Raw genomic sequence first — 22,106 nt, 5'->3', positions numbered from 1 at the left:
AAAATTAGAAATATCCTGTCTCAGAGTGACGCTGAAAAACTAGTTCATGCATTTATTACTTCCAGGCTGGACTACTGCAATTCATTATTATCAGGATGTCCAAAAAACTCGCTGAAAAGCCTTCAGCTAATCCAAAATGCTGCATCAAGAGTACTGACAAGGACTAGAAAGAGAGAGCATATTTCTCCTGTTTTGGCTTCCCTTCATTGGCTTCCTGCTAAATCCAGAATTGAATTCAAAATCCTGCTCCTCACATACAAGCTCTTAAATAATCAGGCCCCATCTTATCTTAATGACCTTGTAGTACCATATCACCCTATTAGAGCACTTCGCTCTCGCTCTGAAGAACTACTGGTTGTTCCTAGAGTATTGTAGCGATGGTTAAATGTTATTTTACAGTGACATGTTGGTTATCTCTGCACACTGTTGTTATTTCTTTAAGATACATGTTTGGTTGTGCTGCAGGAAAAAGGGAGTTAATGTGTGCAGGAAGGGGAGGGGGGTCCTTGTTGTTGTGTGACTGTGCGGGGCTGAAGTGAGGTGTTGTACGAGAGCACTCTCTCCGGAGTTAACGGCCCGTTTGCCTGTGTTACCGAATAAACGGACAAACTGAGATCCAAACGTCTGGTTCTTGTGAATGTTACAGTATTTAAAAGTAGAATGGGAGGGACAGCCTTCAGTTTTCAGGCCCCTCTTCTGTGGAACCAGCTTCCAGTTTGGATTCAGGAGACAGACACTATCTCTACTTTTAAGATTAGGCTTAAAACTTTCCTTTTTGCTAAAGCATATAGTTAGGGCTGGACCAGGTGACCCTGAATCCTCCCTTAGTTATGCTGCAATAGATGTAGGCTGCCGGGGATTCCCATGATGCATTGAGTTTTTCCTTTCCAGTCACCTTTCTCACTCACTATGTATTAATAGACCTCTCTGCATTGAATCATATCTGTTATTAATCTCTGTCTCTCTTTCACAGCATGTCTTTTATCCTGTCTTCCTTCTCTCACCCCAACCGGTCGCAGCAGATGGCCCCGCCCCTCCCTGAACCTGGTTCTGCCAGAGGTTTCTTCCTGTTAAAAGGGAGTTTTTCCTTCCCACTGTCGCCAAAGTGCTTGCTCATAGGGGGTCACATGATTGTTGGATTTTTCTCTGTATCTATGAAGCTCCTTGCGGTGACCTTTGTTGTGATTTGGCTCTATATAAATAAAATTGAATTGAATTGAATTGAATTGAACAAGACCTCGTTTTATCACACAGTCTACCTGTGTCTGACATGGAAGTGTCTGACACTGCCTTTTCTGACCTTATGACTGCATTATTTGATTATGTGTTTTCGCACACTACAGTTCAAACCAGCGCTGCTGTTCAACGCTGTCGGTTTATTAACCCTTCCACTGCTTCTTTTAGCCAGCTGTCTGTCCCCTCTGATCTCACTCCGTTGGACACAGAGAACCCAAGCTCCTGGTTTCAATCCACTTGCATAACTATTCTGGACTCTGTGGCACCATTAAAAACCAGGAAGCCTTGGTTTAATGACGGCACTCGGGCTGTGAGGAGGGGGTGTCATAGAGCTGAACGCAGATGGAAGAGGGACAAGTTGCAGGTGTGTCTTGAAATCCTAAAGGACCGCTGGCGCCTCTATCAGGATACGGTCAAAGAGGCAAAAAGAATATACTTCTCTAAGATCATTTCATTCAACAGTCACAATCCACATGTGTTATTTAACTCTATTGACATTTAAGACTATTGACTTAGTCTTAAATGCTCCACAAAGCGGCTGTTTGGAGGCCTCTCATAAACTGTCTAATGATTTTTATGTGATTTTTCATTAAGAAAGTTGCAGCCACGCAGGCTCTTATTTCTTCTCCTGAGTCTGACCCCTCTGTTTTAATCCCTTGCTCTGCTGTTTTTAACCAGTTCGAACCTGTGACTCTTTTGTAGGGGATGTAGTTGACCACCTGAGGCCCTCTGGTTCTCCAAATAATCCTGTCCTACTATGACTTTTTAAGGAGATGTTTCCTAGCATAGAAACAGCAGTTATAAACAGCAGCTTTAAACAGCAGTTTAATATCTGGTGTAGTCCCTGCTAATTTCAAGCATGCAGTGGTACAACCCCTGTTTAAGAAACCTGCCCTGGACCACACTATGTTGGCTAACAACAGGCCTATCTCCAAGTTGTCTTTTATGTCTAAAATCTTAGAGAAAATCCTAAGATTTTAGACATAAAACCTGTGATTCTGGCAATTATGTTGTTCTTGACCTCCTTGACCTAAAGGCTTCCTTTGACACTGTAGACCACAATATTTTACTGTCTTGCTTACACCATTTTGCAGGTATTCGTGGTACTGCTTTGAATTGTTTTAGGTCTTATCTTTCTGAAAAAAAACTTTTAGGGTTAACTTTGGAAGGCACGAGTCCTTTTCTGCTGCTCTTCATTTTGGGGTCCCGCAGGGCTCAATTTTAGGGTCTGCTTTTTTTTAAAGAAATTATATTTACATCCCCTGGGAATTATTCTCAGAAGGCATGGCATATCCTTCCACTATTAGGCTGATGACTGTCAGATTTATCTGCCCCTCAAGCAGAAAGATGCCTTCTCTGTTTAGCAACGTTTAGCATGTCTAGAAGACATTAAATCTTGGATGTCCCTAAATTTCTTAAGATGTATTTCAAGCAAAGCTGAAGTGATTGTGTTTGGTCCTAGCAGACCTTGTGATTGATCCGCTATTGACTTGGGACCCCTGGCATTTTAAACCTGTTGTTCCTAACATGGGTTTTAAGATGGACAGTGATTTTAAGTTGGACACTCAAATTAGTGCTACAGTCAAGTCCAGTTTTCATCACCTAAGGCGATTGGCAAAGGTAAGACCTATTTTATCCGGGCCGCATTTTGAAACAGTAATCCATGCTTTTATTTCATCTTGTTAAGATTACCTTAATGCATTGTATTTTTGAGTTAGTCAGTTAGTCAGAAGTTAGTCTTCTCTCTCATCTGCAGCTGGTACAAAATTCTGCTGCACGACTTTTAACCAGAACTCGTAAAAGAGAACATAACTCCCATCCTCGCTTCACTCCAGCCTGTATATTTTAGAATTCATTTTAAAATTCTAATGTTCATTTTTTAATGTTTAAATAGTCTTGCCCCACCTTACCTCTCTGAGCTTCTTCATCCTCTCTCACCCCCCAGGTTTCTCAGGTCAACTGACAAGCTGCTCCTGGAGGTGCCCAGGTCAAAGAGAGAGCTCACAGGGGACAGGGCCTTCTCTATTGCTGCTCCTAATCTTTGGAACAATCTGCCCCAGCACATTAGAGAGGCCCCTTCACTGTCCACTTTGTCCACAAATCTGAGGCCATGGTTCTCAGCTGGAAAAGGGTGGAGTTCCCCTTCCCGGGTCGGGGATGAGTGGAGGAGTTCAAGTATCTCGGGGTCTTGTTTGCGAGTGATAAGAGAAGGGAGCCGGAGATCGACAGGCGGATTGATGTTGTGGCTGCACTGATGCGAACGCTGCATGAGTCCATCGTGGTGAAGAGGGAGCTGAGTGTAAAAGCGAAGCTCTCAATTTACCGGTCGATCTACGTCCCTACCCTCACCTATGGCCACGAGCTGTGGGTAGTGACCGAAAGAACGAGATCTCGGATACAAGTGGCGGAAATGAGCTTCCTCCAAAGGGTGGCTGGCCTCTCCCTTAGAGATAGGGTGAGGAGTTCAGCCATCTTTCGATACATCGAAAGGAGCCAGCTGGGGTGGTTCGGGCATCTGACAAGGATGCCTCCTGGGTGAGGAGTTCTGGGCATGTCCCACTGGGAGGAGGCCCCGGGGCAGACCCAGGACACACTGGAGAGATTATATATCTCTCGGCTGGCCTGGGAATGCCTTGGTGTTTTCCCGGATAAGCTTGAGGAGGTGGCTGGGGAGAGGGAGGGCTTCAATCCTTAGGCTGCTGCCCCTGCGACCTGGCCCCGTATAAAGTGGAAGAAGATGGATAGATGGATGGATGGATGGAATGGATACCAGAGTCCAATTCCTAATTCTTCTGGTTTTTTTTTTTATCCCAATCCCTGGAGAGCTTCCAATTTTATAATACAAATCAATAATTCTTTCAATGTTTCCACTCTAATCCCTAGAGATTCCACTTATTGAAAATAAATTATTAATCCTTCCAAGATACTAATGATTATTTCCTCTGTACGCAGCTTATCTTTGGAAACTGGGGTCTTTTGTTCTTTCTGTTGTTCTTCCTGTAAGAATGTCAGATATGTGCCAGTGTGTTAGATCTACATCTGTTTGATTAATACAGCTGCAAAGTGTTGCTCACGATGAATCACCCTTTGGTCAACTTAAGAGCCTACAAGATGAATATCCTACAGAAGAACCTTGCAGGCAAAAGCTGTTTGTCTTTGTTATACAGAGATATATTCAATAATATATCAAATTTATTTGAGTAATTTATGTGCATTTTCTTACCACTAACTGAACTTTTAGGTGCACATTGGAAATTAATTGTTTCATGGACTTGGTGTATGATTAATGGTCTTGTGGATCAGCTTATTGAGTGAGTTGGCATCTGCAACCCTCAACCTGCTGCCCCAGCATGCAACAGCGAAGAGGATGGCACTGGCCACAACAGACTCATAGAAAATCCTCAGCCATCTCAGAAAATAGATATGACTTAGCCCCTCGATACTGCAGAGGTGTTTGTAACCTAATCCAATTTATTTTCAATGTGTACTTATATTTACAGTGTCACAGCAGATACACAGGATCACAGGTATCTGCTGATGACTCTGCTCAGACCACATGACAAAAGGAGTCCAGTATGGCATACGTCACCCTCAATAATGCATCCAACCACGGCACCCCGCAAAGATTGACTTGGTGACACAGTTCGATATTTTTTTGATACAAAAAAAATGTTCATGCCTTTTTCATTTTTCAAAATTATATATATATATATATATATATATATATATATATATATATATATATATATATATATTTGAACTCAAAAGTACAGTTTTTAAATTTAATGTTGCTGAAACAAACAAACAAAAAATCTATCTGATTGAGATAGATCTTTGGAAAAGAGAGTTTATTACACAGAAATGGCTCTTTCCAAAATAAAAGCTATACTATACCCTTCTTCTGGGCTATATTCTCAGAAGCATATTAAACATATCAGGTCCCCATAAGGAGATTCATGTGCTAACGGCTGTCTAAACGACTCGGGTAAAGTTTGTAGCATGCATGCTTGTTGTTTTTGTCTGCTTCCACTTGTCTTTGCACTAGGATGATGTCGGAGTAAATGTGCAGTCATATTCGTTGTGTTCCTACTAGTGCTGTCAGCGTTAATCTCGTTAAAATGACATTAATGCCATAACGTGGCAAATCTCTGTTAACAAGTTACTGCGGATTGCCCCGTGATTGGGGCTGGATGTTAATGAGCTAACTGCGCTAACGCACTAGTTCCCACAAATTGAGCATTGCGTGGCACATCCGACATACTGTTTTAATTTGTCCATGATGCGTTTACCATCAGGGTCATGCTTCACATGACCAAGATAGTTCCAAACGCCAGATCTGAATGAGGGTGGGGGAGGTTCAATTTCGGGTAGCGTTGAGACAGTTGCCATGTTGCAACGAGTTTAGCTTCTGTCTTGCTAGCTTGCGCTGCGCTCAATGGATCTGCACTCGACAGTGCTGCCTAGGCAGAGTAGTCGAACGCAGATCCACTGAGCGCTCAACACAGACAGCATCGTCAGAAGAAAAGTTGATAAAATAAATAAAAAAATGTTGTATTGTTCAATACATATGCGTACAGAACCGAAAGCACTGTATCGAACGGTTCACACACACACACACACACACACACACAAACATTTTAATTTTAATTTATTTTAATCAGTAAATCGATAATCAAAACCCACCCCTACTAGCAGGCAGGGCATACATGGAACGCCATAACCAAGTGGCTGGAAAACTATACAGAAACATCTGTGCTGAATACGGCCTGGAAGTCCCAAGGTCAAATTGGGAGACTCCCACTGGGGTCGTGGAGAATGACCGAACTAAAATCTTGTGGGACCTCCAGATGTATACGGACAAAATGGTGATGGCTTACCAACCAGACATAGTGGTGATGGAATAAAAGAAGAAGACAGCTGTGGTGATAGACGTAGCATTTCCGAATGACAGCAACATCAGGAAGAAAGAAACTTGAGAAATACAGAAGTCTCAGAGAAGAGATCAAGAAGAATGGTGGGTGAAGGTAACAGTGGTCCTAGTGGTAATTGGAACACTAGGTGTGCTGACTCTCAAGCTAGGTGAGTGGCTCCAGCAGATCCCAGGAACATCATCTGAGATCTCTGTCCAGAAGTGCACAGTCCTAGGAACAGCTAAGATACTGCGCATGGCCCTCAAGCTCCCAGGCCTCTGGTAGCAGATTTGAGCTTGTAGGATAGATCTCCCTTATGGGCGAGAGGGGAATTGTGTTTTGTTTTTGTTTTGTTTTTTGCCAATTTCAAATGTGATTTATGCTAAAAAGAAATTCTAGGTTCAAAATTGAAACCTGTTTTATAACATAAGTAATAAATTCAAATGAGTGATACTTCGCACTAACAACATTCCCAAAGGAAGATATGCAAATTATGTTCATTAAGTCAATTACATTATTTACATGTAAAATTCCAAACGAGTAATCCTCCATTCCAAGTTCAGATATACGCTATTGGTAAGAAATCACATGATCAAAGCAGAGGGCATGATGGGTTGGAAGATCTGAATGCCAAGATCCCCGTAGGTTATATGCAGAGCTGTTAGTGTTTCAGTTGAAGATTGTGGAATTGCATAGAGGTAAGTTGGGATAAAATTCACTAAGTCCTTCCAACTGTAAGATCCCAATCCCTAATCTCTTTTGTAACATTTAAATACTAAAATTCCAACTATTAAATATAAATCACTAATGTTTAAAAGATTTTAATTTCCCTGTTTCCCATTATTCTTATTTCGGTTTTTTTTTTTTTTCATTTTTTTTAGGTTTCCTTTCTTAATTCCTACGTGAATGGTGACATATTGTCACAGTCAAGAAACAAGTGAGTAACAAAATGTTTTTATTTTGTTCATACTTTTATACCTTGTAGCACCACACATTAAGACCTATGTAATTGTCTGTGAGCACCCATTGAATTTATTTTAATCGTACTATCTGCGTATCATTTTGAGTGAAAAATGTTTTTAGGCTTCATCTGCCTGCTAGGCAGATTATATGTGTCAAATCAAAAAGGAACATAGCCCTACAGTAAATAAGGACACATACAGAAATCAGCGCATAGAGACATTGACCCTTTAAATTCTTTAACACTAACATCTTTTTCAACAGTTCTTCTTTGCTGAAGGGCTCAATCCATTTTTTAGAAATTTGTTTAAAAATAAGTGAAATATAAATCAATTATTCATCCATCCAAATCTCTAATTCTTCCAATCCTTAAATATTATTCCCTAATTCTTCTAAATCTTGTATCCCAAGTAATAGCTATTCTAAGAATTAAAAACATATCACTAAAAGTTTAAACACCACATTTTACCACCATTCAAAGTAATTCTTTAATTATTTTGTAATTATATCATAAATTTAGAAGTATACATCTTAACCTTTAAGAATTTAAGATTAGACCAATAATGAATTTGTTTTGAACATACTGTCTGCAAATTGTTTAACAAGTCAAACATTATTTTGTAGACAGACAGATTTGTCTTTTGGACATGAAGGGGAGTTAAGCTCAACAGTGAGTACATTCATATACACATTAGTGTAACTACATATTCACGCATATATTTCTTTATCAAAAGATATACTTATTTTTTGAAAGAGACAGTTTTTTTAAAATAGTTAACAACTGTCAGCAAATATACTGCCTTAAAAATTTTAATCACCTTATTTACGTTTAATATAAATACACTGAAGTTTTAAATTGTTCAGCATTGCCTGCACCTTCAGAGGATTTATGTTTACTTGGATTTTAAAATAATTGTTTATAACATTTAAAAAACGTTTTAAAAATCTATTTTATAAAAGAGAGGATATTGAATTAAAACTAAAACTATGTATGAGGAGCTACCAGTATTTGTGTCACGGGACCGAGTGGTCTGTACTGAACTGGACTCAGGCGCAGAAACCCAGAGCAGAGACAGCAGATGGTGTAACAATATTTTATTAGGCTTAAGTGCTAGAAACGTAGCAAGGACAAAAACAATAAGATGTGGAGTTTGACGTGGCGTGGCCTGGGAAACGTGGCTAGGGTGAGGGAATGGGGCCTGAGATGCAGAGTGGAGCTGAGCAGGGAACAGTCACACTGAAGAGAGAAGACAGTGGAGTTAGGGAGGTAGTGGAGGCAGCTCTGAAGTGGTAAGTTGTAAGCAGTGTTGGGACTAACGCGTTATTAAGTAACGCGTTACAGTAACTACGTTATTATTGTGGTAACGAGCACGGTAACTAGTTATTATGCCAAAATCAGGAACGCGTTAGTCGTTACTGGGATTTAGATAGGCTCGTTACTCGTTACTTCGTGTGGTGGCTATCGTGGAGCTTCCACAGATTCTGTAACATTAGCAAGTGGTGGAGGCCAGCAGGTGGATGAGGGAAAGGGGATGCAGAATGAAAAGAGACCCGAGGCGGCCGCCGGTCCAAGTGTGAACTGAACTTCAGGTAAGAAGTTATGACCTGCAGTCTATCTGGGTCAGATATAAACCAAGTTTAGGTGGAGTTTATTTTCGTTATTCTGACTTTTTCCGTACTGCGTAGTAGCTAGCATGACGGAGATTCTATACAGCTGGGTGGGTGCTATGAAGTTAATGATGTTGAACTTTATTTTGTTCATAAGTTATTAGAGTTGCCAATCGTCCCGTCTGGTTTTCAGAGAAAATATTACGCGTTTCTTATTGAGGTGAAAAGGAACAGTTTGTCCCGTAATTCAGCTACAATGAAAAAGACACAAAGCTGGAGTTATTCTGTGTTTACTGCACAGCTGCCTCTTCTTTCATTCCCTCCCCCCCCCCCTTTCCCGTTTCTACTTCAATCATGAAAACTGATCAATGATCAGCTGATCGGCTCTCGTTTGTTTATCGACCACTTTGTGCCAGAAAGAGGAAACCAGTCACGTTAAACAACAGCAGCACGTTTAAGCTTGATCAGCTGTTGTTAGAATTTATTTAATATTAATTTCTAGTATCAGCTGATGTTTGCTGGAGCCACAGCTGCAAAAAAGCTGCTGGTCATGATATCGGTTTGGTTATCTGGTGAGAGGGAAACATGAAGATGAAATCAGGAGACGTCCTTACTGAATCATCAGAGCTGAACAGGTGATGGAGAAACAGGTTTACCTTTTTGGTAACATAAATGAGTTGAAGGGAAGTTATGAACTGTTTCTGAGAGACAGATAACTCCAGGATCCTTTTCTAAGTAGTAACACCTGGTAACTGTGCAGGTGCGGATCTAGCAAAGTTTTGCCAGGGGGGCAGGTAGGGCTTTAACAGGGAGAGGTGGGCACAAAGAAATACTTTTCTTTCTTATTCTCATTTAAAATGTCTCGCTTTTAAAAAATAATAATCTGAATCTTACAAAGGATTGATAGATTGATGCATATATACCATCAAAACAGTGTACATCACTGTCACAACAGCGTTTGTTTTCATTCAAAGGCTTTATGATTTTTCCTGTAATGGTGGGCCAGTCTCTAGTCAAAATGCCCGGGCTGATTTTTTGTCCCAGTCCAGCCCTGTATGCAGCTCATCTGCAGTCTGGTGTTACCTACATCTTCCTATTCAGAAGGCAGAATTTCCGAGTTCTGAGTACAATCAAAGCACCACGACTGCAGTTTTTGTGTTGGATGTAAAAGGCACACATGACGCTGTGACGTAGGCTAGAATCATGGCAGCAGTCAATGACGGTCCAGGCGTGGGATTTCTCTCGTGGAAATAGGCACATTATCTTTTCCTTTCTATTGGTAGGTGGCACAGTGCACTTGTGGCAAGTAAGCAAGCTAGAAGACTGGCAAAGTTGTGGAAGCAACACATTAACAAGAGAATTCTGAGTAAAACCAAAGTTACTTTCCCTAGTAACTAGTTACTTTGAAAGTAACAAGTAACTTGAAGTAACTGAGTTACTTTTGATAGAAGTAACTAGTAATGTGACTAAGTTACTATTTTAAAGTAACTTACCCAACACTGGTTGTAAGTATAGCAATTCTTAGTTGCAGTAGGGGACACAGAGTGTTGAGAGGGGAGTGACGAGAATCCAGGGGAGCTTAGTGGCGTTGCAAGGCTGACCCGAGATCTGGGGTCTTCAGATGGAGTGTGATGGCAGGAGGGCAGGCAGGTGAGGCACAGAGTGATTTTCCAAGTGATTGCTTGGTATCATGAGTCCGGAGGTAGAGCGTGAGCCAAGGTGAATCCAGCAACTGCAGCACAAGAAAGTCTTGTTAACAAGATAATCACAGAGAGAACTTGAAGCATAAGGGCCTGTTACCAACATGGGTTGATGACGAACTGGCAGTGAATGAACATCAATGTGTGGCTTAAATCCCTCTGGCTTGATTGCCTGCAATTGGCTCCAGATGTGCGGGAGCTGGAGGAGGTGGCCCTGTCCAGGGGCGGATCCCAGGTAGGTTCAGGAGGCTTACGAAAATTCCAGCCACCCACCGCAGACCATGACAATTTGCTACACTACCAGCAAGGGAATTTTCTTTAGAATACGCATTCCTGACAGAAACACACCTAAATAAATGAATTAATCTCACCCCAACCATTCGTGGCAAATGGCCGTCCCTCCCCCGTCCTGCCAGATGTTTTGTCCTTTTAAAAGAAGATTTTCCTTTCTCACTTCTCACAATTGCTCCAAGACAGTAGGAACAGTTACTGACCAAACTAAATTAAATAAATACAATATACTATACGGTTACTAAATATAACAGAATAGCTCTAATAGGTATAAATAGTTGTAATAATAAAAACCCCAATATACTGCACAAATTAAATATATATAGTTGACATTGAGGTAATGTAAAGGTGTAAAATTTCCCTTTCTGTGTAGAGCATGTGCAGATAATAAGGCTGTATAACTATGGCAGTGTGTACAGGGCTTTAGTTGGGGAAGTTGCACAGAGATATCGAAAGGCAGGAATTATTTCTTGTGTCGTTCAGTGGTGCATTTGTCAGCCTTTCACTGAGCGTACTCCTGTGACCAGCACGTCATGGAGTGGCTGGCATTGTCCAGCATTGTGCTTGTTTCGGACACCATGTGCCTTACCCAGACCAGCCTGAGGGACTCCGACTCCATCCTCACAACATTACTGGCCTTGTGAACCAGTTTATTGAGCCAGTTGGCATTTGCAACCCTCAACCTGCTGCCCCAGCATGCAACAGCAAAGAGGATGGTACTGGCCACAACAAACTCATCAACAAAATCCTCAGCCACCTCAAAAAATTACTTGGGCCCTCTAGAGTGCAGTAGTGTTTTCTACCCAATCCATGTTTTTTTCAATGTGTACTTAAATTTACAGTGCTCCACCCTTTGGATAGAAACAGGGATCACAAGTTTCCTGGTCTTCAGTCAATTCTTTGGTCTTTCTTACATTGAACAGCAGAATCATCTGCAGGTATGTCTTTTCCGGGCCGGTGCACAATCTCTATGTCGTATCTCTGCAGCTGTAACAGCATGCGCTGCAGACGAGCAGGGGCTACAGAGATTGGCTTCTTCAGTATGTGCTCCAATGGCTTGTGGTCCGACTCGACGATGACTCTTCTGCCATATATGTAGGTGTGGAAACGCTTCTTTTTCGATCTGTGCATAGTTAACCACTGTTGGGGTCAGTGTCTTTGAAGAATATGCTATTGGGTGTCCGTCCTGCATCAACACAGCTCCCAAACCATACTTGGATGCATCTACCTGTAGGCGTAGCTCCTTGGTCATGTCGTAGTATGCCAGTATGGGGCCTGCTTCTCTGGTTATGAGATCCTTCATTTGCTGGAAGACTCTGTTGTGATTCTGATCCCAGACGAACTCCAAGTCTTGCTTGAGCAGCTGACGCAGCGGTACTTCTGATAGTCGTGGTGCGAATCTGGACAGGTAGTTTGCCATTCCAAGAATTGTCTCGAGCTCATTCTTATTGAATTGGGCGATCGTGGCTCAAGAGTTGGCAGTTCGTCTTGTAATCGGAAGGTTGCCGGTTCGAGCCCTGGCTCGGATAGTCTCAGTCGTTGTGTCCTTGGGCAAGACACTTCACCTACTGCCTACTGGTGTTGGCCAGAGGGGCCGATGGCGCGATATGGCAGCCTCGCCTCTGTCAGTTTGCCCCAGGGCAGCTGTGGCTACAGCTGTAGCTGCCTCCACCAGTGTGTGAATGTGAGAGTGAATGAATAGTGGAATTGTAAAGCGCTTTGAGGGGTCCCAAAAAGCGCTGTATAAATGCAATCCATTATTATTATTATTATTATTCTCAGGAGGCGGCATGTCCTTGATGGCCTGTAGTTTCTTTGGGTCTGGCTGGATGCCCTCCCGGGTGAGTTTGTGTCCAAAGTAACTCACTTCTGTGGCACCTATGACACATTTCTCTGGATTGAGACCAGTGTTGGGAAGGTTACTTTTAAAATGTATTCCACTACAGATTACAGAATACATGCCCCAAAATGTATTCTGTAACGAATTCCGTTACGTTACTCAATGAGAGTAACGTATTCTGAATACTTTGGATTACTTAATATATTATCATGCTGTTTACAACTACATGAATGTACTATTGCTGTGATTTATTACTGTTACTGAAGGTTCGCGGCTCCGAACCGTAGTAAAGGGACCTCTGGCTAATACGGCGGGTTCTGTGTCGGGCTCGTAGCTGAAAACTAGCTTTACTTTGTTGTCTGGGTCAAGTTTGCTAGCGAGAGACAGAGAGAGGCGTTGAAAGGCTGCTCCAACAGAACTTATTGTTTTTGGAGGAAAACACGAACACGGTGTACAGTCGAGTCTTAATAGCTTACTTACAACTAGAGATGGCACGATACCACTTTTTTATGTCCGATACCGATACCGATATCATAAATTTGGATATCTGCCGATACCGATATGAATCCGATATAGTGTGTTTTTTAATCAACAAAAATGTTTTTTTAATATCTTGCTGCTTTTTGTATAAGTTCATACTCAAGTTAAAAAACAACAACAACACTTAAGCGATTCTGTTATACCTGTATGTTTAAAAAAAAAAAAAAAAAAACCACACTGCACCCAAACTATTTCATAGCTCAGCAACACTGATCAATCTAATAAAGTTAAACCTGCACCATCCTTCCTATTCTGGTATTTTAAAGAGTACTTAGCAGAAATATTAAGCAACCTAACTAATAGGGTTGCAAACTCCCAGCAAAAGAAAATAGGGAACCACCCTCTTCCTCATGATGCTTAATCAATGTAATCAACTTTAATTTGATGCAGGGTGAAAAAAATTCACAGAAATAAATTATTTTTCAAGAATAATTAAATAGATTCAACATCTTTCTTCAACAGAATTGCAGAATTCACAGATGGTACTTTCCCAAAGGAAAAAGTACTACAGCTTACTAGGGTATATTAGACTTAACAGTTATTATATACAGTAATGGACTTCTATACATTTTACATCAGATTAAAACTTTGGGTGTAAGATTCATATAATTATTAAATAATTAAAAGCTAGATATTTTAAATGAGAATAAGAAAGAAAAGTATGTCTTTGTGCCCCTTTTCCCTGTTCATGCCCTATCGGCCCCCCTGGCTAAACTTTGCTAGATCCGCCCCTGCACAGTTACCAGCCGTCAGCTACGTAGAAAAAGATCCTGGTCTAGAAAGGAATATTAAAACAATTCTAACAACAGCTTATCAAGCTTAATAGTGCTGCTGTTGTTCAGCCGCTGGTTTCCTCTTTCTGGTGCAAAGTGGGCCAAAAACAAAGAAGAGAATTCTCCGGGGAATATGCCCTTGAATACATCAGCAAACTCCTCCATGACACTTGTGGTCTGTACTGACATGACCAGCTTGACTAGGTTTAGATCCAGGCATGGTCTCAACCAAGGGACAATCAGCACGGAGTGCAAACATTATGAACAATACAACAATTATGACCAGTGTTGTGGGTAAGTCTAAATAAAGTAGATAAAATGATATACTTACTTATACAGAGTCTTGGTAGTCCTACTGACACCCAAAGTATCAGAGTCAAAGTCAACTACAAATTAATCATATACATACATACGCTATCCAGCTGCTAACAAAACCCTAATCATGGCAGCACAGGCACAAGCTCTGAGACACGATCCATAGAGGCTGGGGTCTATCACACCAGACAAAACCCCATGTGAAGTCTGTGTAAAGATGCCCCTGAGACAATCCAGCACATAACAGCAGGGTGCAAGATGCTAGCAAGTAGGGCATACATGGAATACCATAACCAAGTGGCTGGAATAGTACACAGAAACATCTGTGCCAATATGCCCTGGAAGTCAAAATGGGAGACGCACACTAGGGTCGTGGAGAATGACTGAACTAAAATCTTGTGGGACTTCTAGATGCAGACAGAAAAAATGTTGATGGATAACCGACTGGACTACTACTGTTTTCTTTCTTCTGTGGAAATCACAGAAGAAGATGGCTGTAGTGTTAGACGTAGCATTTTCGAATGACAGCAACATCAGGAAGAAGGAACACAAGAAGCTTGAGAAATACAGAGGGCACAGTCCTAGGAACAGCTAAGATACTTTTGTATCTCAATCATCTTTTGTATGTATTATTTTAGGGTCTATCTTACAATATAAAGCACCTTGAGGTGACCGTTGTTGTGATTTGGCACGATATAAATAAAATTGACCTGAAATGAATTGAATACTGCACAGGGCCCTCAAGCTCCCGGGCCTCTTATAGCAGACCTGAGCTTGAAGGACAGACCGACTCACCCTTACGAGTGAGAGGGGAATTGTTGTTTTTTGGGTGGTTTTTTTTTGCCAAATTACAAATGCAATATATGCTAAAAAGGAATTCTAGGTTCAAAATTGAACCTCATTTTATAATATAAGAAATACATTTAAACGAGTGATAATTCGCACTAACAACATCCCCAAAGGAAGATATGCAAATTATGTTAGTTAAGTTACATGTAAAATTCCAAACGGGTAATCCTCCATTCCAAGTTCAGATATACACTATTGGTAAGAAATCACATGATCAAAGCAGAGGGCATGATGGGTTGGAAGATCTGAATGCTAAGATCCCCGTAGGTTATATGCAGAGCTGTTAGTGTTTCAGTTGAAGATTGTGGAATTGCATAGAGGTAAGTTGGGATAAAATTCACTAAGTCCTTCCAACTGTAAGATCCCAATCCCTAATCTCTTTTGTGACATTTAAATACTAAAATTCCAACTATTAAATATAAATCACTAATGTTTAAAAGATTTTAATTTCCCTGTTTCCCATTATTCTTATTTCGTTTTTCTATATTTCCATCCTAATTCCTATGCGAATGGTGAAATATTGTCACAGTCAAGAAAGAAGTGAGTAATAAAATGTTTTTATTTTGTTCATACTTTTATACCTTGTAGCACCACACATTAAGACCTATGAAATTGTCTGTTAGCACCCATTGAATTTATTTTAATCGTACTATCTGCGTATCATTTTTTAGACTTCATCTGCCTGCTAGGCAGATTATTTTTGCCAAATAAAAAAGGAACATAGCCCTACAGTAAATAAGTACACATACAGAAATCAGCACATAGAGACATTGACCCTTGAAATTCTTTAAGAACACATATCTGCGATGCTTCCAAATCTTAAAAAACCGTCCATTTAAAAGGGAGTTCTTCCTTCCCACTGCCATCAAAATGCCACCAAACTCCTGATTCCAATTCAAAGTGGTAGGCTTTTTATATATATCAAGGTTTACTTATATTTCTCTTCTTATTTTTCAAGTATTGGGACGTATACTCCTAAATTTGAAGACTTGTGGGCAAAAAATTAATTAGGCTGTTCTGATGTGTATTCTTCTCTACAGGAAAAATGCCACGTCAGATGACAGAATGCCCAATATGCTCTGTTCCATATGTTGCAGTTGGGCAGCATTTAAAAAAATACCACCATGTTGTAAACAAAGAAGAATTTAATTTACTGCTAAATTACTGCTCTACAGTGTAAGTCACTGTCATACAGTATATGACAAAAAAATGCAACAATTTAAAGTGGTAGTTGTAGTTACATTTGTCAAACTGGGTGTGATATGCAGTTACAGGGGCAGGCTGGACTGTCCAGTATGTAAAGCTAAAAGCCGTATAAGACTGGACAAGCACTTGGAAAATGTCCACTGTGAGATTGAGGTTAGTGTTTTGTATAGCTTACATTTTATTGTTAAATTAGAATGCATTCTTATGTGACATGTTTCACTAACTTTCTCAAACATTGCTGTTCTATTGTTTATACCCTTTCAGAAATCAGATCAGAAGAAAGTAATGAGGACAGCGAAACGACTGGCTAATCTGAAAGCCCTCAAAGCTCTCAGACGTTCAAATCCACAGCCTCCAATGGTGACCTCACTGGACATAGAGCAGCTGACTGAAAGCAGTGATCAAGAGGAGCGAAGTGATAGCAGTGATAGCAGTGAAGAATCTGCAGAGATTAGAGAAGAAAGCTCAGTCCATTCCCCTGTCAATCAGTCAGATGATGCTCAAGTCCAACATCAGACTTGCAAAAACTGCAAAGAACTGCATTTGAAACTACAACAACTGAAAAGTAAACTGAAAAGACTGAAATCCACTAAGGATAAACTGGGCCTCAAACCCCTCAACCCCCCAAAGCGCCAGAAATTTGAAAGACATAAACCTGACCCAACAGCCCGGCTTCCTAAATTTGGTATGAATTATTTAGCAAAAGTGTTTTTTGTTGTGTAGTGTAATGTGAATTTGGATAACTGGTTGTTCTATTTATTATTGTAGGCTCTATCTTAAAGTATAAAGTGCCTTGAGGCAAATGTTGTTGTGACTTGAATGGAATTTAATTGAATTCTATCGAGGAAGTTAAATCCTGCTAATTAGCAATATCTTGCTAATATCATTGTCAACCAATTCAATTAGAAGAATGTTTTCTGTACATCATCAGTTTGTCATGACACTTCTAATTGCTATGTTGTTACTACACTTTATTTTAAACAGAGAAAGTCCTGAATGCTTGGTTTCAGCACATTTGTGGAACAAGTAAAAGGGACGTTGAAAATGCCAAACAACGGGTCCATCATGTCCGTGCCTGGGCATATTTCATGTCTCACAATCAAGTCCCTGCAATGACGTTTGCATTTATGGACAACAGAGAAAGACTGACTGAGTACATTTTTACAAATATCTGTGATATTTTAGTCCAGTAATCTCAATAATACTAAAGTGATTACTGATTTGTGTTTGTTTGTGCCTTTTTTAGATGGACAACTTATCTGAATAAACATGCCGTGACAACCAAAAGGATTCGGATTGGAAATGTGAGGGCGTTCTTGAAATTTCTGATTGATGCACAACTGCCAGAGGTCAGAGCCTCCCGTAAGGATTTAAAGGGGACTTTATTTGCACTTCAGTCGGAGATGAAGAAGAGCAGAAGGGAGTTACAAACCCACAGGCAAGACATCCGGATCAAAAAATCACGTAAGATCCAACTTTACTACTTATTCATCACTGTCGTTACCTAGCATGTGTAATAAATACATCTGTATATAAATGTCATAATGTCATTACTGTGATTTAGTGAGGAAGGAGGACTCAAAATGTTATAATCTAAAGTATAAATTGTATACAAGTATATATTTTCTCTGCTGTATATACACAGTGGCATGCAAAAGTTTGTGCAGCCCTGATAATTTTCATGGTTTTTCTTTATGAATCATTGGTTGCTCGGATCAGCAATTTCACTTCAACATATCATATAGCGGACAAACACAATGATATTTCAGAAGTACCACTGTATACAATGTACAAAATAGAAAGTAAACAGAAACTAGGAAATGCAGAGTTGTTAGGCTTCATTTTCTAGTTTCTGTTTACTTTCTTTTTATCTACTTTCTACATGGGAAAACAGTCTGTCACCACAAGGAAACAGAGGCACACCATGTATACTTATTTGTATACAAAGGTCAGGAGGAAGGAAAGAAAGCAGGGGGAACCTACCACAGATGTAGACAACAAAATTGTCTACATCTGTGGTAGGTTGAAAGTGAGGGGTAAAAGTTCAACTAAACAACAGAAAATTGGCACCAAAAACAGGAGACGTGACCAGCAACTAACCAGTGGGAACACATAACTAAACATACAAATGCAGAAAGAAAAAACATAAAATATCTAAACAATAAGCAAACTAGTAATCAAATTAAAGATACCTAATGATAAAATGAACTATACAGTCAAAAAACACAAAGACTAAAATGGTCAAGGAAATGAGACTATCAAAATTTAGGATATTGATATTTCCTTTTTTAACATGAATGTGTTATATTCAGTACTAAGCTTGGTAAACATGGAAAGTTTAGGAAGTAGGATAAATAAATTGAAAGGGTTAGTATTCTGGATTGGAAAGTAAGATTTAAGTTCAAAATGGCAATCCAATTCATTTTCATATACTGTGAGCACTGATTGCCAGTTCTTCTTTCTTACAAAATAATTTTTTGAAAAAAATTAGGTCTAAACTACAACCTGTTTTATATTTACATCATTGCGTGCAGCATGAATGAGCATGACTGGAGCTACAGGAACATAAAAACATTCTGTGTCTTTTAGAAATGCTTGTAGATCCTGTCCACATCACTGATTTTCTCAAGAAGGCCACCACACACATCCCTGAAGCACTTGGTAAGTGTTTAGTTCATTTCTCCATAAGGACAACTCTAATAACCCCAATAATATCTCTGCTAATGAGAATTCTTTTATAATATTTACTTACCAGCTGTAATCTGTATGTATATATAGTTCAGAATCTCAGATTTACAGAAATATATGACAGAACTTTTTGCTTTCAATTATAACAGACTGCTCATTTATAATCACTTGTTGGACTTTTGATTTTTGTTCAAATATATAATACATATACAAACAGTAGCATTTGTGATGTTTATATAGGATTATATTAGGGGGAGTATATAGCAATATAAGGGATATGCTCAACTATCCCTTGTGTCTTACCGTGCAACCTCTATGTTACTCAATAGTCGAGCTTGAGAAAAATCCCACAACTGAGAACCTAGACTGGTTCTATGGTCTTCTGGCTGGATTTGTCATCTGCACAACTGGGCACAGAAGAGCCGTCATATCAAATATGACAGTTGAGGAAGTTGGCACTGCTGAAGCGGATGGTGATGGCCGGCGGATAATCAGAGTAAAGTCATTAAGAAATTATTTCTCTCCCTGATTAAAGATGTTTTCTTACCAGCGACATCAATGACTGTGTGCAATGTAATTTAGTTGCTGATTCTTTTACAGGTAAAAGAGCACAAGACCAAAGAAACATTTGGCCATGCACTTGTTCCCCTAACGAAAGACGAATACATATGGTTTCACCGCTTTGTGTACCACCGCCACAGATACCTTGGTGGATCATCACAATTGATTTTTGCCAACACCAATGGAGGGCCTTATTCTAAGATGCTGACATCATTTCAAGATGCATGGAGGAAGTTTGGTATCCCAGGAAAACCAACCTTCTCTATGATTAGGAGCAGCATCAGCACTTTTGTGAGTAGTTTCCACTTTATGGTGATTCAGTGTTTTTACCTTCCTATCCTTTTAGAGGGATGATATAAAACAGTCACCCTTCCTGGTTCTACTCCCAGTGTTTTAATGTTGGAAGGACATTTCTTTTTCTTTATATTGTCTTCTGTTGTACTTCTTTTTGTGGTTCTGTCCTTAGCTCTGCAAATCTTGAAAATTTCAAATGTTAGTGCAATTAATAACATTATTTAATGTTTACATTTGTAGAGTGGGAGATCCTTGGGAACCCAAAGCAAGGTACAAGTCCACCGGATGATGTGCCATTCTGATGCAACTGCAGCGAGGTTTTATGAGGCAGATTTAAACTTGGACGAAGCCTTCAAGTGCCGCAACAATGCTGCAAAGGCACTTGCTGTGAACAATAGAACCAGAAAGTCTGAGGAATCTACAACCTCAGAAGACAATAAAGATGTGTTGCAGAGAAGATATGCTGGACCGAAGAAAAGAAAGTCTAGTCAAAATGCCACAAGAGAAGAAATTGTGAAAAAGAAGACCAAACAGCACGCAAACACCATTGACACAGACAGCAGCAAAGATGAAAGTAACAATGAAGTCAGGAAAATCATTGACCCGGCAGCAGGAAACACATCTGGAAAACACCCACATAAACAGAGTGGCAGGGCAAGAGCAAAAGTCAGGGTACAAGAAGACACAACAGGTGATGAAGATATGTCAGAGATGGTGACTACAGAGAGTAGTGAAGGTGAAGATTATGATGATAACTGTGAACCCATTGACCTTACAGCAGCAGGTACATTGGGAACCACCAAAGGTAAAGATAATGCTAAAGGAAAAGGAAAAGCCACAAAGGACACAGGACATTTCTATAGTCGTACTCAATTTCTTAAAAACAAGAATAAATGTTGGGAATCTCCTAAAATTATGTCAGAAAGAATTGCAATCCAAAGAAAAATGCAAAATGTTGTTAGACCAAAGGAAGCAACTGAGGGTGTGAACCAAACACAGACAGAGACAATAGATGAAGACAATGAAGCCTTGAGGCCAGAAAGTTTGAGTGAAAATGAAAACAGTATGCAAACAGTGACTACAGATAATGAAGAAGACAAAGCTGAAGATGAAAATGGTCCCTTGTTGAACACAACAGACATAGACCAAGAAGTTTCCAGTGGACTAGTGAGAAAAACTACAGAAAAAATAAAAGGAATGAGCACAGAGGACATAGGCAGAGATAAACATGGACCACAGACAAAGACGACAACCGAGGGAAAATGCAATTTGAGATCAGAAGGAACAAATGAAAACAAAGACACAGTTAGAGTAAAAGAAGATGGCCCTGGGACTAGCTATGAGTCTCCATTGGCACACCCAAAAATGAGGAAAAAATCTCTTACGCAGAAAAGGTCTTTGACAAAGTGTGATGAAAGCAAAGAAATAAAGCAAAAGGGCAACAAGCAAGAAAGAAAAAGACCAAAGAGCCTGACTGCAAGACAGTTGTTAAGTCCAAAGATGCTCAGAAGTATCAAGAACAAAGACCCACCTAAAGATACCAACAAAAGATAAAAAGCCATACAACTCAGAGGAAAAGAGTTTTTCGGTTGTTTTTGATTTTACTTTGATGTTTGTTTTACTACATTTTTGAAAACTTTGTGATCATGTGAGGTTTTTTGTTATTTACTTATTTTACACAGACACTCTGAATGTTTCCTTTTTTTTTTTTTTAGATTTTACTCATTTTGGTCATGTGAGGTCTTTTTATGTTTGCGAATTGTTTTTATTTTTTACTTTTAAAATGTAATTTTTTTTTTTTTAAAAAAAGGACAAATACTGATATACATAAGTTCTTGACAACAAATGATGCCAAATGCAATAATAAAGACTTTTCTGTTCAATTTGAAAATTTTGTGTCTTTGTTTGCTTGTCAATCATTATTCATGGATTTCATTGTAATTCCAAATAACTCACATTTTATACAGACAAGGCTGCTAAAGGATGATATGTAGATGTCATTAATAACATTAGCTGGATTAACACAAAAGAAATGAAAAAAAGCATGAAGAAGATTGAGAACCAACAAGAGAAGCTAGAAAGTTTTGCTGAGGATTGCATATCGCTGCCATTGCGCAAACTGAGCAGTCATATTTCACCTCAGTTGAACGCCTCCACATCCTCTCAACTGCCTGCCATAACCACGCCAACATCACTTCACCTGCCTGTTGCTTATACATCACCGCCGAATCTACCACCAGTCTGCTCCACCACCATCTCCTCCGCCTGCAGCTGCTACACCATCATCACCATTGGATCAACTGTCTGCAGCTGCGGCGCTACCGGAGGGGCCCGC

General features: G+C 39.8%; 1 protein-coding gene and 1 long non-coding RNA gene across 9 annotated transcripts in view; both read left to right on the top strand.

Annotated features, from left to right (window-relative positions):
• The window catches only part of LOC146490387 (uncharacterized), a 58,621-nt gene that overhangs the window by 19,525 nt on the left and 16,990 nt on the right, over window positions 1-22,106 (top strand). The gene's annotated exons all lie outside the window — the stretch shown is intronic.
• Window positions 5,005-22,099, top strand: LOC146490389 (uncharacterized). The gene is made up of 10 exons (XM_085153250.1): window positions 5,005-7,083; window positions 16,063-16,198; window positions 16,291-16,381; window positions 16,493-16,913; window positions 17,213-17,381; window positions 17,475-17,692; window positions 18,818-18,889; window positions 19,246-19,412; window positions 19,517-19,768; window positions 20,012-22,099. The coding sequence occupies exons 1-10, from the start codon at window positions 7,053-7,055 to the stop codon at window positions 21,323-21,325; spliced, it is 2,871 nt and encodes a 956-aa protein (XP_085009376.1). The 5' UTR covers window positions 5,005-7,052; the 3' UTR covers window positions 21,326-22,099.

The sequence above is a fragment of the Neolamprologus multifasciatus genome, unplaced genomic scaffold, assembly GCF_963576455.1.
Source record: "Neolamprologus multifasciatus unplaced genomic scaffold, fNeoMul1.2 chr13_unloc_7, whole genome shotgun sequence".
Lineage (NCBI taxonomy): Eukaryota > Metazoa > Chordata > Actinopteri > Cichliformes > Cichlidae > Neolamprologus > Neolamprologus multifasciatus.
This window is presented reverse-complemented; position numbering and strand designations above follow the sequence as displayed.